Genomic DNA, 13,319 nt, shown 5'->3' on the forward strand with positions numbered 1-13,319 from the left:
TGACAACATAAAAATTAGATTAAATAACAAAGCTTCTTTTTATCTCTTCCTTCTTGAAAAAAAATCGAAACCAAGATGATAACTTTATTAACTTGTATCTACATCAAATAGCATGAGAGTATTTCGGTTCCTGAGTAAGTTTAGCTTGATATCACACATTGAAGCGATTTGTTGACGGCATCACAGGTAGTGCTTGTAGCATTGTCCTTCTTGTGGGTTTCTTAGTGTACGTAGTATTCGCCTTTATTGCTACCCAGTCCCAATTCGATCAACTCGGTAATTCTTCAGTTGCGTTTGGTAGTGATGACTGGGAAGATGACGTGGTTCCCGAGGGTAGCCAAGAAAAGCACACTGGCGATACCTGGAAAGACTGGAGACGTTTCTTGGAAGAATTTGTCAATAAACTGCACTCACCAGCTTTAAGGTATTGACAGGATTTTTTTCTCATTTACGATATCTAATAGAGGTCCATCTAGCCCGGAAAGATATGGCGTTGTGTGGTATGGCCCCAGTTTACGGCGTCGCCCATCTCTTTCTGAAGACATGTACACCCGTATGAGGTGCGTAATACCAACTACTATTCAACTACCAATTTCAAGCAGCTTCAAAGATACAATAAAAAGCATTGTCCAATCAGTATGTACACTTGCGAAGCAGCCAAATCATGATTGGCATTACTAACCTAGTAGCTATTAGGACAATCGACTCACGATACTAGAGATGTTTGAAATTCTGTGAAAGGTCAAGGGTGACGATGTTGAAATGAAATTCTTGATTGTGATATCTTCATTATTGTAAGTCATGGGCTCATGATCCCAACTCTTGTCAGCAAAGACCAACATTCTCATGGACTAATGCAGAGCAAGTTTACGATGACTTGGGCATCACTGAGACATGCCTGAATGAAAATCTGATGAAGCCCTCGTTACAAACATGTTCGAGTATGCTTCATTAGCAATAATATGATGCTACGTACTTCCCCGGAGAAGTAGAACTGGAGTCAATGACGGAACAGTTGAGCAGTCAAGGCTTGCTAGACCATCGTTTTAAGTATAGCGCAGAAGATCGAAATACCGATTTATGTAAGAGGCATAACTAGTAATTTGCTTCCCTATATTCGACTACACTTGAATCTGACGGTAAGAAAGAGTAGCAAGAGCTAACTTAACAGCGTAGATTACTGATGGGATATTAATAGGCGGTAATAGAGAAGACATTAGCCGACTACGAAAAAATCATCAAAATCGGCTACAAAATGCGGTGATAAACGGTGGCGATGAACCTTCAGATTCCTTAATCTCAATTGTCAATCCGACTATTGCACTGGTTTGAACATGCAAAAGACTATTTAATAGTAATATAAACTTTTCTCTCTTTTCTTCTCTCTAGTTTTTTGTTGCAGTTAACTGAAAGAAAAAACACATATCATTAAATTTAACTCTTTAAGTATGTATAGGACAAGTTGCACTCGCTCTTTACGTAACGATGGAGTGTTGCCTTGGACGCTTCCAGTCCTTCAAATTTCTGAAGCAGTCGTTCCATCAGCCGCTCCTCATCAAAGACATAGTCAATAGGTTCAGAGCAGCCATGTTCATCAACAACATGGCCCTGTCTATCTTCGTAAAAAAAAACAGACAGCTCATTTTAGAATGTAGGAGTGTAGACATGGAAGTGGACTGCTGCCTCATTTATTGAGTAAATTTACTTCAGTTTTTATTTCAGTACACCATTTCCAGAAAGAGATGTCGCGCTGACTTGTCGCTTTCCCGTATAAATCGTGTTGTAAAAACTACAAAAATGCGACGTTACATTCTGAAAAGATTGTATCTAATCTTATGTTGTTATAAATCTCGATCACACAACTTACGCAGCTGTAATTCTTCAAACTACTGATTACTGGTGAATACCTAAGACTTGTGCCATAGTAAGCAAAAACAATTCTACATGACCCCTTGTCTTGATCTTGGCATCAACATCATTGACGGTATGGACCAACTTCAAGTAAATGTCATCTGGCCATGTGATGCTATCATCCAATGATTCTGCCAAGAGGGAATGGTGTAGTTTGTGGAGTTGGGCTTGATCGAAAGAATACAACATGGCATTACTGTGCTGATTGGAGCTAGCAAGAGGATATGAGACAGAGACAACAATTCATGCACAGATTTTTCAATTTGAAGAAGGCTATCTTTTGCTTGTTGTATCACACTACATCTATACCAGTAAAACGCATCAACCACGTCAAAGTCACCAGTCAACCAAGGAAAACGAGGAGGTGCTTCTGTAGTGGTAGTGGTGGCATTGGTATCAAGTGGGGCTGTTGTTGAGGAAGTTGTGGGTATCGGACTGGATAGAATGCTCTCGTTATCCTGGATGGCTGGTGAAGAAGAGGAAGAGGTAGTCATGCCCTTGTTGTCGTTTGAGTCATTGTTTGCATCATCATCGTTGATGCTTGCGGTAATGGCTGCGGCTTCCTGGCACAACATGACTCCTGCAAAGGAGAAACGTTCCACACGAGTGTCCAGCTATGCAAGGATACGTGATTTTTCCAACCAGTACAATTTGTAATCACTGCTACGTTTCCATTGACCATAGTCCTGCATTAATCGTTCTTTTTCTTGAGTAATTTGTGTTTATCTACAAAAGCCTTACAGGTAAGGTTGTCTCTGTTTTCATGCACCACTGAGCATCAGCAGCAGTAATACGTTGCCGCTTTCTCTTGGAAGACATAGCCTATCAATAATAATTTTTAGGCTTGCGACATTTATCTTTTACAAAACGACAAATTCCACTGTTCGCTCTGTACAGCTTTTAACCTAAAACGAGATAATTTTTGGACCAATTAAAAATCATTTCGAGATATAACACAAAAAATAAGCATAATATTAGATACGTAACCTAAACAAGCTTTATAAACAGTCTAGTTTATGCATTGATTACAGATAATACAGAGACAAAATGAAGACTCTTTTCTTTTTTATGGCTATTCTTAAGCTATAGACATTGTTGTAAGATGTCTACAACTAGGCTCTTCGTGTGTAACTTGTGAGTACTTGAAATATGACTAAAGTGTATTCGCACGTTTGATTTGATTTCTTTCTTTTTTATTATTTCTTTTTTTTTTTTTTGTAGTTACTATAGTAATGACTAATAAAGCAAAAAACAGAATAGAGCAAATAGCACAACATTTGGATTCGAAAAAGGATGAAGCTCTCGAAAAATCAGAATGGAAGGTACTCCTATAATGCATCCCTTTGACATTCTTTATTTAAAACAATGCTACTTAGGATACTATTCTAGAAATAAAAAAGAGACAGTATCTCAATCGGACCGCAGATCCTGATGATCGAGGGTACATACGACAGAAAACAACAGGCAAGCTCTGGGTGCGCGAAAGGATTGGTCTATTTTTGGATAAAGGCAGTTTTAGAGAGATTGGTAGCATCGCGGGCAATGCAAGGTACAGCAAGGATGGTTCGTTGCAGAGTTACACAGGAGCCAATTTCGTTGCTGGAAAGGGTACAGTAGCCGGAAGGGATGTCATTGTGGGGGCTGATGATTTTGCCATCCGAGGTGGGCATGCAGATGGTGCTGTTTGGGGAAAATCTTTGTTTGCTGAACAACTGGCTCGAAAACTTAAAATACCTATGGTAAAATATTCAATGATCAGCAAAACAAAGGCGTGGGTCTAAACGGCTATTAGGTAAGATTAATAGACGGAAGCAGTGGCGGAGGATCTGTTACGTTAGTACTCGATAAAGGAGCCACCTATTTACCTCCTCTATTTGGAATGCACGACATGATTGCCAGTCTATCCGAGATTCCTATAGTAGCTGCTGCTTTAGGACCTGCTGTTGGATTAGGAGCAGCCCGTGCAACGCTCACACACTTTTCCGTGGTTTCAAAAGACATTGGATCCTTATTTGCAGCTGGACCTCCTATCGTTGAGAATGCAACATTTGAAAATGTGAGCAAAGAAAGCTTGGGAGGCGCTCTTGTTCATACTGCAAATGGAACATTTGACAACTTAGCCGAATCTGAACAGGATTGCTATGATCAAATACATCATTTTTTAAGCTACTTACCTTCAAATACCGGACAGCTGCCGCCTATAGAGACAACGTATGATCCTGTTGATCGACGGGATGACGAGCTACTGTCGATCATTCCCAAGCGACGCCAACGGATATACCAAGTTCGGGAAATCCTGACGCGTGTTTTAGATAAGAGCTCCTGGTTTGAAATTGGATCACGATGGGGTGATGGGGCCGTGTGTGGTTTAGGTAGGCTTGGTGGATATGTCGTGGGCATAATCACTTTTGACTGTACGCTAAAAGGAAGCGTCATATCCGCTGCCAGCTGTCAAAAGTTTAGGCGTCACATTGACTTGTGTGATACATTTGGTATTCCCATAATCAATTTTGCGGATTATGCAGGATTTGCTGTGGGCACCAAAGCAGAAAAGGAAGCGTAAGTCTCTCATACCATAAAATAGTGAGAATAACATTAACATGCTATCAGGACCATCCGACATGGATCCACACTGACCGCAGCATTATACCAATGTGACGTGCCTTACTTTAGTGTTGTGCTTCGTAAAGTGTTTGGTGTTGCCGGAGCTGCATTTGTAGATAATCGTGTGCCAAACATGCGCATCGCATGGCCAAGTGGTGATTGGGGAAGCTTACCTTTGGAGGGTGGTATTTATGTAAGCATGTATTGTGACCATAGCCTGTGTTTCTAATTCTCATAGGCTGCCTACAGACGTGAACTTGAAGCTGCAGGTGACAAACGTCACGAGCTTTATGAAAAGATAATGGCTCAATTTGAATCTGTTCGATCTCCTATTCGCACTGCTGAAATATTCGACATGCCCGAAATCATAGACCCTCGCGATACAAGACCTATCTTGTGTGAATGGGTTAAGTTGGTGTATGACCATACCTTACCACAGCGATTAGAAAGAATTAAGGCTCAGGGGCCTCGTATACTCTATCGCCCTTGAACTGTATGGGACGCCTACTATCGAATCTCAAGATGATCTCATTATATATATTATGCAGAAAAAATGGTACAGTCAATAAATAAAGGTGATGGGATATTGATCTCTAGTGTTACCACGTGTCATTTTCAGTAAAACTCTTAAAAAGGAAATTAGATTCGAGCGAAGGGCTAGGTTAAGAAAGTAAGAGGAAATGATGCAAAGAGAAAAGAGAGACAAAGGAAAAAGTAAGAAAAAAAAAGAGATAACCATGGTATCTCCAAGGTTACTGACAGCATGCAAAAAGGGCATGTGTATAAATATATGTATGACAAAAACAACTGATGACGACAAGTAAACATTTATATATTTTTTCTCTTCTTTTTTTGCTTTCCCCTTTTTGTCTTTTCCTTTTTTTCGAGGACAAAAGACTTTAGACGCTTCTTTTTTGCTTGTATACAAATATATAAACCTCTTTTATTAGTTTTCATCACTGTATAACTTTAATGGCCACTATAGAAAGCAATGCTATTGCTACAGATGACAAAGTAAATGGTAAAGAAACAGTAGCAGTAGAAGAACAGGATAAAAAATCAACTCAGAATAACACTCCAAAGACTACACCCGAAACCCACTCTGTTCCTACTTCTCCGCCTTATCCACCCTATGGCTATGATCTGTCTGGTGATCCCGTCAGCTTAACCTATGTTTATCCGCTTAGCCCTCAATTTTCGGTTCAATATTATCCTGATTATGCTAGTTATCCAGGTTCACCCTCATTATCACCTTCTATGAACCCAACAAGCCCACCCTTCAGCCCAACCTTTCAATACCAGCAAGTGGCACTTTCTCCTCCCACCGCTTATATGCTCCCTCCTCACTCAGCTCAACCGTTTCCTCCACTTCATTTAGCTTCACCCGTTTTAAGCACAACTCCTATTCCTGGGTCCCCTCCTCATCAATACCTTCCTGGCCCATATATCATTTCCGCTGCTGACAACAGAAATAGTAAAAGAAAACATCAAAAACAAGATTTACAGCAACACTTGGAATCTGACATAAATGCATACCATACACATAATATCTATGTACGTGGATTACCTTCATCAACAACAGATGAATCCTTTTTAGAAATGTGCCAAGCGTAAGCAGAGTGTGATGATGTCAAATATTATTGCTAAAAATATACCCGTTTTTTCTAGATATGGAACAGTGTCTTCTTCGAAAGCTATCATTGACCAAAAGACGGGTGAATGTAAAGGCTATGGCTTTGCCATGTTTGAACATGAAAAAGATTGTGAAGAAGCGATTGAAGGGTTAAACAAGTCCGGATTTCAAGCATCTTATGCTAAAGTTGGACAAGAGTCCTTTAGTTCACGACTTCGACATCTTCAAGATGAAACATCAACAAACATCTACATCTCCAATTTACCCTTAGATATTACGGAACAGGTAAGCTTGTTCATCTCAAGTACAGGGAGTACTCACCCTTTTTATTATAGAAACTGGAGGAATTGTTTTTACCCAATCAAACTGTATCGAGCCGTATATTACGAGACCCACAGTCAGGTATTAGTCGAGGCGTAGGATTTGCTAGAATGACGGATCGGGAGGCCGCGGTTGCCATTATTGAAAAATTTAATGGTCATGTCATCGAAGGTTCATCCGCCCCATTGCAGGTGCGATTTGCTGACTCACCTGCACAAAAGAAGCTAAAAAGTCAATCAGCCGCCCGTAGACGAATGGTTAGACCTCAACCCATTGCTGGGTTTTCTGTGAGACCTTTGATGCCGATTACACCAGAGACCATGCTTGGTTTTGCTCCTGCACCTACTCAACCCTATTATACTGAACACCACCATTTAATTCATCCACAGTAAGTTATTATAACTTTGATAGTTCCTTGTTCTCACATATAAATTAGATACGCACATCATCTTCATCAATCTCATCATTTTGTACAACAACATACACCTAATAGCAATGATAATACAAGCAAAAAAAGTGATGAAATAACGGATTTGACAGGAGAATTGGAGCAAAAGATGAAATTATCAGCCTAAAAATAATAAAATAAAAAAGTTTTATTGATCTGGAATAATGGTTTGATATTTTAAGGGTGCATCGTCTTCATTAAAGTCTTCTTTAGCCCAAAAAGGCAGCTCAGTTTCATAATTCCAGTTGTCGCTAGCATATCGCCAGGCGTGTAAATAGATGCACAGTTGCTCATATTTCTTGGCAAAAGTAAGAGAGCAACTGCACTCTGGGCATCTTGAGTCATCTAGTTCAACTTGTGTCTTTTGTGCATTCGGTACAAGGCAGAGTTCACCCCAGTCTTCCATTGGCGAATATTCAAACAGTTTGTCTACCAACAGCCTGGCATCTTCGCTTGTCATCTTTTCTCCTGGCCGTATCATTGGTGCCCAAGTGGTTTTATTACCGTAAAGTGGATCATTTGATATAGGATAACCCAAGTATCTCAAATGAACCCTAATTTGATGTGTACGTCCAGTCAATGGCCTACAACGAACAACACTTGACTTGCCGTTAAAACTGAGTCTCTCAAATTTAGTAACTGAGGGTTTGCCATCATCATGAACGTAATTGACAGACATCTTGTGTGATATACACTTGATAGGTGCATCACAAGTGATTTCCCCTCTAACAAATAAGTATCAAATTACGTATGACAAGAAGAACAGTATTTGCACTTACTCTGGGAATTCGCCATCTACTCTACATACATACTCTTTCCTAATCTTTCCTCCAACCATTTCACGCTCAATATCCTTGGCACGTTCAGGGGTCTTGGCAATTAGCATCAATCCAGATGTAGGTAAATCTAATCTATTAGCAGCTAAACATAACAAAAAAGTTATACTCCAGAAAATCCAAGCATCTAAATCAACTTACGGTACAGTTTGGGTATATTATGTTCCTTTTTCAGTACATGAATCACTGTGTTATGTCTAAATCTTCCTGCAGGATGAACAGGGATACCTCCAGGCTTATCAATGACAAGCAAGTCGTCCCCTTCATGAACAATCTTTATAGGTTCATCTGTACACGGAGGCTCATGACGATGAATTTTGTGTCCAATAACGTCTGATGTCTTTATCAACGTATCTGCTGTCACTGGTTTGTCATTGATAGTAAGAAGCCCTCTCTCTATAGCATATCTCTACATGCCGGCCTTTGGTTAGATCTTTCGAAGCTGTGTGTCTTTGAAACTTACATAATATTCTTCGTTGCGATCTCTAAATTCGGATGCAAATACTTCCAAAAGAGGTCGATTGAGCCATCGTCCTTTGGCAAATGACTTGTATTCAAAATAATAAGGCTTTACTTTACGAAGATCTACGCATATAGTTAGACATACAACTCCTATATTGTCATTTATGCTATTACCATCTTCAAAATAATAAACAGCTGTGTGAATGTCGTCCACATTTCTAAAATCATCTTCTTTTCTATTGCAACTTCTCGATTTCTTTCCTTCAGCAAGCTCTCTTCTTTTGATCTCTTGATAGATCGGATTCTCAGCGGCAAGCTTACGCTTCTTTGCTGTCTTTTCCTTATTCAGTTGTCTCTTTCTTTCTATATCAGCAGGTGTCTCCTCTACCATTTTCTGAAATAAAGTGAGCATGTATAAAGCATTAGCCGATAGTAGAATATGTACCTCCTTGTTCATAGTTACAGCATCGTCAGCTACAGTCATTTCAGGATAAAAATAAAACTTTAAATGTTCGAAGGTTCAAAAAAGGAAATGGATAAGAATGATTGGATAAATTCAGCATTAACAGTAAAAGCCACTTTGAAAGGATAAAGTCCTGTATGATCGTTACCGTCTTCAAAAAAGTGCACAAGCTAATGTTAGATAAGGCATATAAGAAAAAGAGCGCCATTGAGTTAATTTACCTGTAGATATCTTTAATCTCGCTTATTGATACAAGAGAGAGCCGCTTCCTCTACGATGATTGTCTTTTTAAAAATCGAGGGTCGACCTTGACCATCTCAAGTTGAGCGTGCGATATTAGCCATGTTTTTGCTAGCATTGATGTCCCTATCCCACAGTATATGGTAGGTTTTGCAATCTAATATACCATGGGATAGGGTTCCATTGGGCAGTTTGATTGGTTCAAGGCTTTCTGTACTGCAGCAACTACAAACCTAATTCATTTACTGAATTATTTCGCTTCATTTCTACAGACTTAGTTCGCTTAAACGTGAATACAATATTTTGTACAATATATCTCCAAATTGTAGGAACGCTCACGGATAGATTGAATTGTTCTTCAAATTTTTCCTTAGTGCACCCCAAAGTTAAAGTACAATCTCCGTCAAGAAACTCCAATATAAACTGGCTGTGCTATTCTTTGACTTTAATGAAATTTGATACGTAGATCCAGTCTTTTTCTTCTGAATTCTTCTTTCAATCTCGTATACGGATATAATATCGTTTACAGTCGAATAGGGAAGATCAAAACTCTTGCTTATTTCAGCTTTAGAACAATTCATTGGTTCATATTTTTCCACGATAAGCTCACGTAGCCCAGAGGTAGTCTTCTGGTAATGCTTTCCTGATTTTGTTACATGTTTTGTAGATGGAACTTTAGGCATGTTACTTACTGTAGATGCTTAATATAGAATAACAGAAGAAGAGAAAAAAAGAGTAAAACAGACCTCAATCAGTAACAGGAGGACTGTTAACGTCAGAATCACTTGGAGAGCGTTCCATATGTCTTTTCTTAAGCACATTGATTTCATGATCTTTGGCAGATTTATTTATTTTTCGGTATATTCTAGAAACTGCTAAACAGCCTCTCTTCATTTCCATAAGTCGCTTCGCTAAATACCGAAGACGGTAAATATTGTCTTGGCAAGTCGGTAAACCTAAAGAACCCAAAACAGAAAGAGCATACAAATCATTTTTTACAAGGTGTGTTTCTATCATTTCACCTTCTACACCAGCTAACTGAATGCCGTGGGCCTTCAGTGGTCGTTTTTCTTTTTCTTTGACATGTGAGGAGTAAAAGTGATCAGCAATAATTTTGGTCTCCCTCGAGAGCCTTGTATGATCACTGAAATACTTCTTATTGTCTGTTTGCTCAATGAAAACTTCACCGTTCAAAACATCAACTAGTTTTTGTGATCTTTGTAGCAAATACGAAAGTCGACCTTATCTCCAATATATTTTTTGGTGTTTTGCTATTTGCACAGCACATCTGCATAGCATTTTCACAAATAGTAACATAAGCAATTCAATTTGCATAGAAAACAGCATATTTATCGTAGTCACCTTATAAGAGCTATATCTTGTAAAAAAAATTACTTAAAGAAAAACAAAAGAAAGCTGACTACAGAATGTATTATTCTTTAGACGTGTTGTGCCCAATTCTCACTGGCCCATGATAAATTCATGCAATAAACTTGTTTTCTTATAAAATGATGCTATTTTTAATGATGAGCTCTCAGCATAGTAAAGAGATTATTACAGACTCATCGGCAAATGCTTCTCTTGTACTTCAGTGTTGTATGTAATGTTATGTGGGTGTAGTTTGTCTAGTACTATTTGCTGTGCAAGTTGAATTGCTTACGTCACTAATTGTGAAAGTGCTGTGCAGAAGTGTAGAACCCAAATTTTCTCGTGCGCGTAGTGTTCACCAAAAAATTGATACAAAAAAACTGAAATTTAGGTTTTAGGGGGAACGCACAGGGTTTTAACCTAAAATTGGACGATTAGAAATACACTATTTTGTATAATATCCATTCAAAACACATGATATAGTCATTAGAAGAATATGTCTTTACTCTCCAACAATGACTATGTAAGCTATCGTATACTTTTTTTTTTGATAAATTGATAATGTCGTCAGTTTTCACCTCTGATGCAAAAACCACCTGCCAACCAAATTATGGAATCGTGATCCAACAGCAGTGTGTAACTTGAGAAAGATCTTGTTCAGCTTAAGAGAGGCTGATGAACGTCCATGTTGTTTTAGCAAAACACAAACACTACCAAGACCAGGATTCAAACGAAAAGAAGGCAAACTTCAATCCAAAAACTTGTACCTAAAAGATGATCATTTTAACATAAATTCAAGTCTGTAGATGCCCAAATATTACACTAACCACAATTTCAAAAACAAATGGCACATGCCCCCAAAGCTGCTTACATGTTTATAGTTATCAATATGCTTAGTGCATATTACGACATATTTATTACAATTTTATGTCCGTGAGCAAATTGTCAGCAACGATGAGTAGATAGAGATATGCTTCTTCAGCCCCCTCTTCCTTTCTCCCTCAAACAGCTCCTCTGTCATATGACTGTTTCAAGAAGTTTAGGCTAGTCATTCAAATACAATGCTGTATTCTCAATCCCTTGATAAGCTTTCATTTCACAAGATATAAACATTTTAAACTAGTCTAGTAGCCGCAGTAATTTGTTTGATGAAATTGCAGCTTAGATTATTGCAATAGAGATGGATATCACATGACATAACTCTTTGCTCCCTTACCAATACTAACATACCTAGTGTATATGAGCACAGCATTTGCTTGGAGTAACGAGAACAAACGACAGTAATCGGTGTTTCCTATTAAGGTCAATAACAAGGTTTCCTTTTGGTCTAGAAAAGCTAATGATTATACAGTAACAACATATATGCCTTTTCCGGAAACTTTTTGCGTATATTCTGTGTAACACTCTGCGTTAAGTGCAGGTATTGATATGCCTATCACCAGAAATAACTTTGCCCAGCGATCAAAAAGAGCTTAGCACAGCTAAATTTTTATAATTTGCGTACACCGCGATCGGCTCGCAACATCTTTTTTCTGCAATAGTGTTCAAAAGTGCATCGTTCGTCCAAGTAGCTGAAATGGGAGATATGATTGATGATGATGGAGAAGATATCGATTATCTTTTTTATTTTTAGAACGTATAATGTGATCTTGAGGGGTTAAGGATATGCAAAGAATGGAGAAAAGGAACAGAAGCAGAGAAAACAAGGATAATTCACTATTTCCGTTTTTTATATCTGGAATACACCACACGTAAGTTTTCCTTGGTTGCATACTTTTTGATAAAGCCTTGTTTTACGCCTGTGTTGAAGCAATGCCTCCAGTCTATAGACCTGTCATTGTTTTTCTCTATATATGCTTCCACGAATTGCATTGCCGACGTATCCACAGTGCAGGTAGAGCTTGATGGGATATCTGGAGGTTCTTTAATTGGGGTCACACTTTCTTCATGATGGCCCTTCTCGTGCAAAGCCGCTTCGTATTTTCGCTTTAAACGTCCAGAATAGCTAATTCCATCCTTAATATATGGCAAGGATTTTGAAATATCAGGTGGCGTTTTCAAGAGGCAATCCTTGATCTTCGTGTATTGTCGCTCGTGTACTTCCAAAATCACCTGAAGAGTTGCCAGTGACTTTCCGTTGGTATTTTGTTTGCCGTTGTATATACAGTCAAACCTATAGAATTTGGCGTTTTTGAAAAATGAATGGCCAAAGTAAAAAAGTGATTAGCCGAAATAAAAAATACATTTGTCCCTTTAGCCGAAGACAAATGCCACTAAGCACTAATTAAAGTTTGCGCAAAAGCAATCTCTTATTTACGCTTTATATATATATAGATCTTGAGCTCAACTTTATCACCTCTTTCTCTTACGCATAATATAAAAACTTAGCTGCGCCAAGCTCTTTCCGGAAACTTTTTGCGTATACTCTGTGTAACATTTTGCGTTAGGTGCAGACATTAATATGCCTATCATCAACGACCAAAAAAAGTGTATACGATCTTTTCAGAAAGCAAAGTCGCATTTTTGCAATTTTTATAATATAATTTATACGAAAAAGCGACAAGTCAGCGCGACATCTCTTTCTGGAAATAGTGTATCAAGAGATATAAGCATAACAAATCGTGTCACATAGCTTCCTGCTGATGCAAGGTGCAGTCGCATCCTGCTATGACCTCTACTTACATCTCGGTTCACTCACTTCGCTTTTAGTTAGAGCCGTGCCTGTTAGTAAACTGATCAGGCTTTATAGTACTGTACATATCTTCTGTAACAGAAGGCAGTGTTGTGACTTGGTCTTCGGGAAGAAATAAAATCAGCTTTTGAGCGTGTCAAGAAGCACCACATAAATGCCATAAGATTATTTGCACTCTTGAGAGAAATGAAGAATCTATAGAGATTATCTTTGTCTAATTGTAGCTACAACACCATGGGATAACGAGTAATAACAAAGAGCCTTTTCATGCAACAGATAATCAGTCGTCTACAAAACTATATTTGTTCAGGAAATTGCCAACGATCCCTCCTTTGTGGCAT

At 38.5% G+C, this 13,319-nt stretch overlaps 5 protein-coding genes across 5 annotated transcripts; 3 read left to right on the forward strand and 2 right to left on the reverse strand.

Moving 5' to 3' along the window:
• The first annotated feature begins 36 nt into the window (after positions 1-36).
• Positions 37-1,184, forward strand: RHIMIDRAFT_261242 (uncharacterized protein). Its single transcript, XM_023611511.1, has 4 exons — positions 37-134; positions 187-424; positions 477-636; positions 697-1,184. Exons 1-4 carry the CDS (start codon positions 113-115, stop codon positions 736-738), a joined length of 462 nt encoding a protein of 153 aa, XP_023463621.1. The 5' UTR covers positions 37-112; the 3' UTR covers positions 739-1,184.
• A 662-nt stretch (positions 1,185-1,846) lies between these two features.
• Positions 1,847-2,766, reverse strand: RHIMIDRAFT_40445 (uncharacterized protein). Its single transcript, XM_023615208.1, has one exon. It carries the CDS (start codon positions 2,484-2,486, stop codon positions 1,998-2,000), a length of 489 nt encoding a protein of 162 aa, XP_023463622.1. The 5' UTR covers positions 2,487-2,766; the 3' UTR covers positions 1,847-1,997.
• Positions 2,767-3,130: 364 nt separating this feature from the next.
• RHIMIDRAFT_261245 (propionyl-CoA carboxylase) lies at positions 3,131-5,345 on the forward strand. Its single transcript, XM_023611512.1, has 5 exons — positions 3,131-3,233; positions 3,288-3,650; positions 3,704-4,470; positions 4,522-4,708; positions 4,754-5,345. Exons 1-5 carry the CDS (start codon positions 3,144-3,146, stop codon positions 5,003-5,005), a joined length of 1,659 nt encoding a protein of 552 aa, XP_023463623.1. The 5' UTR covers positions 3,131-3,143; the 3' UTR covers positions 5,006-5,345.
• A 142-nt stretch (positions 5,346-5,487) lies between these two features.
• RHIMIDRAFT_245623 (RNA-binding domain-containing protein) lies at positions 5,488-6,861 on the forward strand (the record flags this gene model as incomplete). The annotated part of the gene is made up of 3 exons (XM_023610223.1): positions 5,488-6,125; positions 6,184-6,433; positions 6,484-6,861. 3 exons carry the CDS (start codon positions 5,488-5,490, stop codon positions 6,859-6,861), a joined length of 1,266 nt encoding a protein of 421 aa, XP_023463624.1.
• Positions 6,862-7,065: 204 nt separating this feature from the next.
• Positions 7,066-8,699, reverse strand: RHIMIDRAFT_240032 (pseudouridine synthase; the record flags this gene model as incomplete). Its single annotated transcript, XM_023609293.1, has 6 exons — positions 7,066-7,642; positions 7,697-7,838; positions 7,895-8,162; positions 8,217-8,338; positions 8,390-8,609; positions 8,661-8,699. 6 exons carry the CDS (start codon positions 8,697-8,699, stop codon positions 7,066-7,068), a joined length of 1,368 nt encoding a protein of 455 aa, XP_023463625.1.
• Between the last annotated feature and the right edge of the window lie 4,620 nt (positions 8,700-13,319).

This window comes from Rhizopus microsporus, assembly GCF_002708625.1.
Source record: "Rhizopus microsporus ATCC 52813 unplaced genomic scaffold scaffold_15, whole genome shotgun sequence".
Classification (NCBI taxonomy): domain Eukaryota; kingdom Fungi; phylum Mucoromycota; class Mucoromycetes; order Mucorales; family Rhizopodaceae; genus Rhizopus; species Rhizopus microsporus.

Excerpts from the sequence above, each read along its gene's own strand:
- RHIMIDRAFT_261242 (XM_023611511.1), top strand. The coding sequence starts at position 113 with ATGAGAGTATTTCGGTTCCTGA. Across the intron at positions 135-186 it reads GAGAGTATTTCGGTTCCTGA|GTAGTGCTTGTAGCATTGTC; the intron begins GTAAGTTTAGCT and ends ACGGCATCACAG. Across the intron at positions 637-696 it reads TAAAAAGCATTGTCCAATCA|GACAATCGACTCACGATACT; the intron begins GTATGTACACTT and ends AGTAGCTATTAG.
- RHIMIDRAFT_40445 (XM_023615208.1), bottom strand. The coding sequence starts at position 2,486 with ATGTTGTGCCAGGAAGCCGCAGCCATTACCGCAAGCATCAACGATGAT.
- RHIMIDRAFT_261245 (XM_023611512.1), top strand. The coding sequence starts at position 3,144 with ATGACTAATAAAGCAAAAAACAGAATAGAGCAAATAGCACAACATTTG. Across the intron at positions 3,651-3,703 it reads GAAAACTTAAAATACCTATG|GTAAGATTAATAGACGGAAG; the intron begins GTAAAATATTCA and ends AACGGCTATTAG. Across the intron at positions 4,709-4,753 it reads CTTTGGAGGGTGGTATTTAT|GCTGCCTACAGACGTGAACT; the intron begins GTAAGCATGTAT and ends TAATTCTCATAG.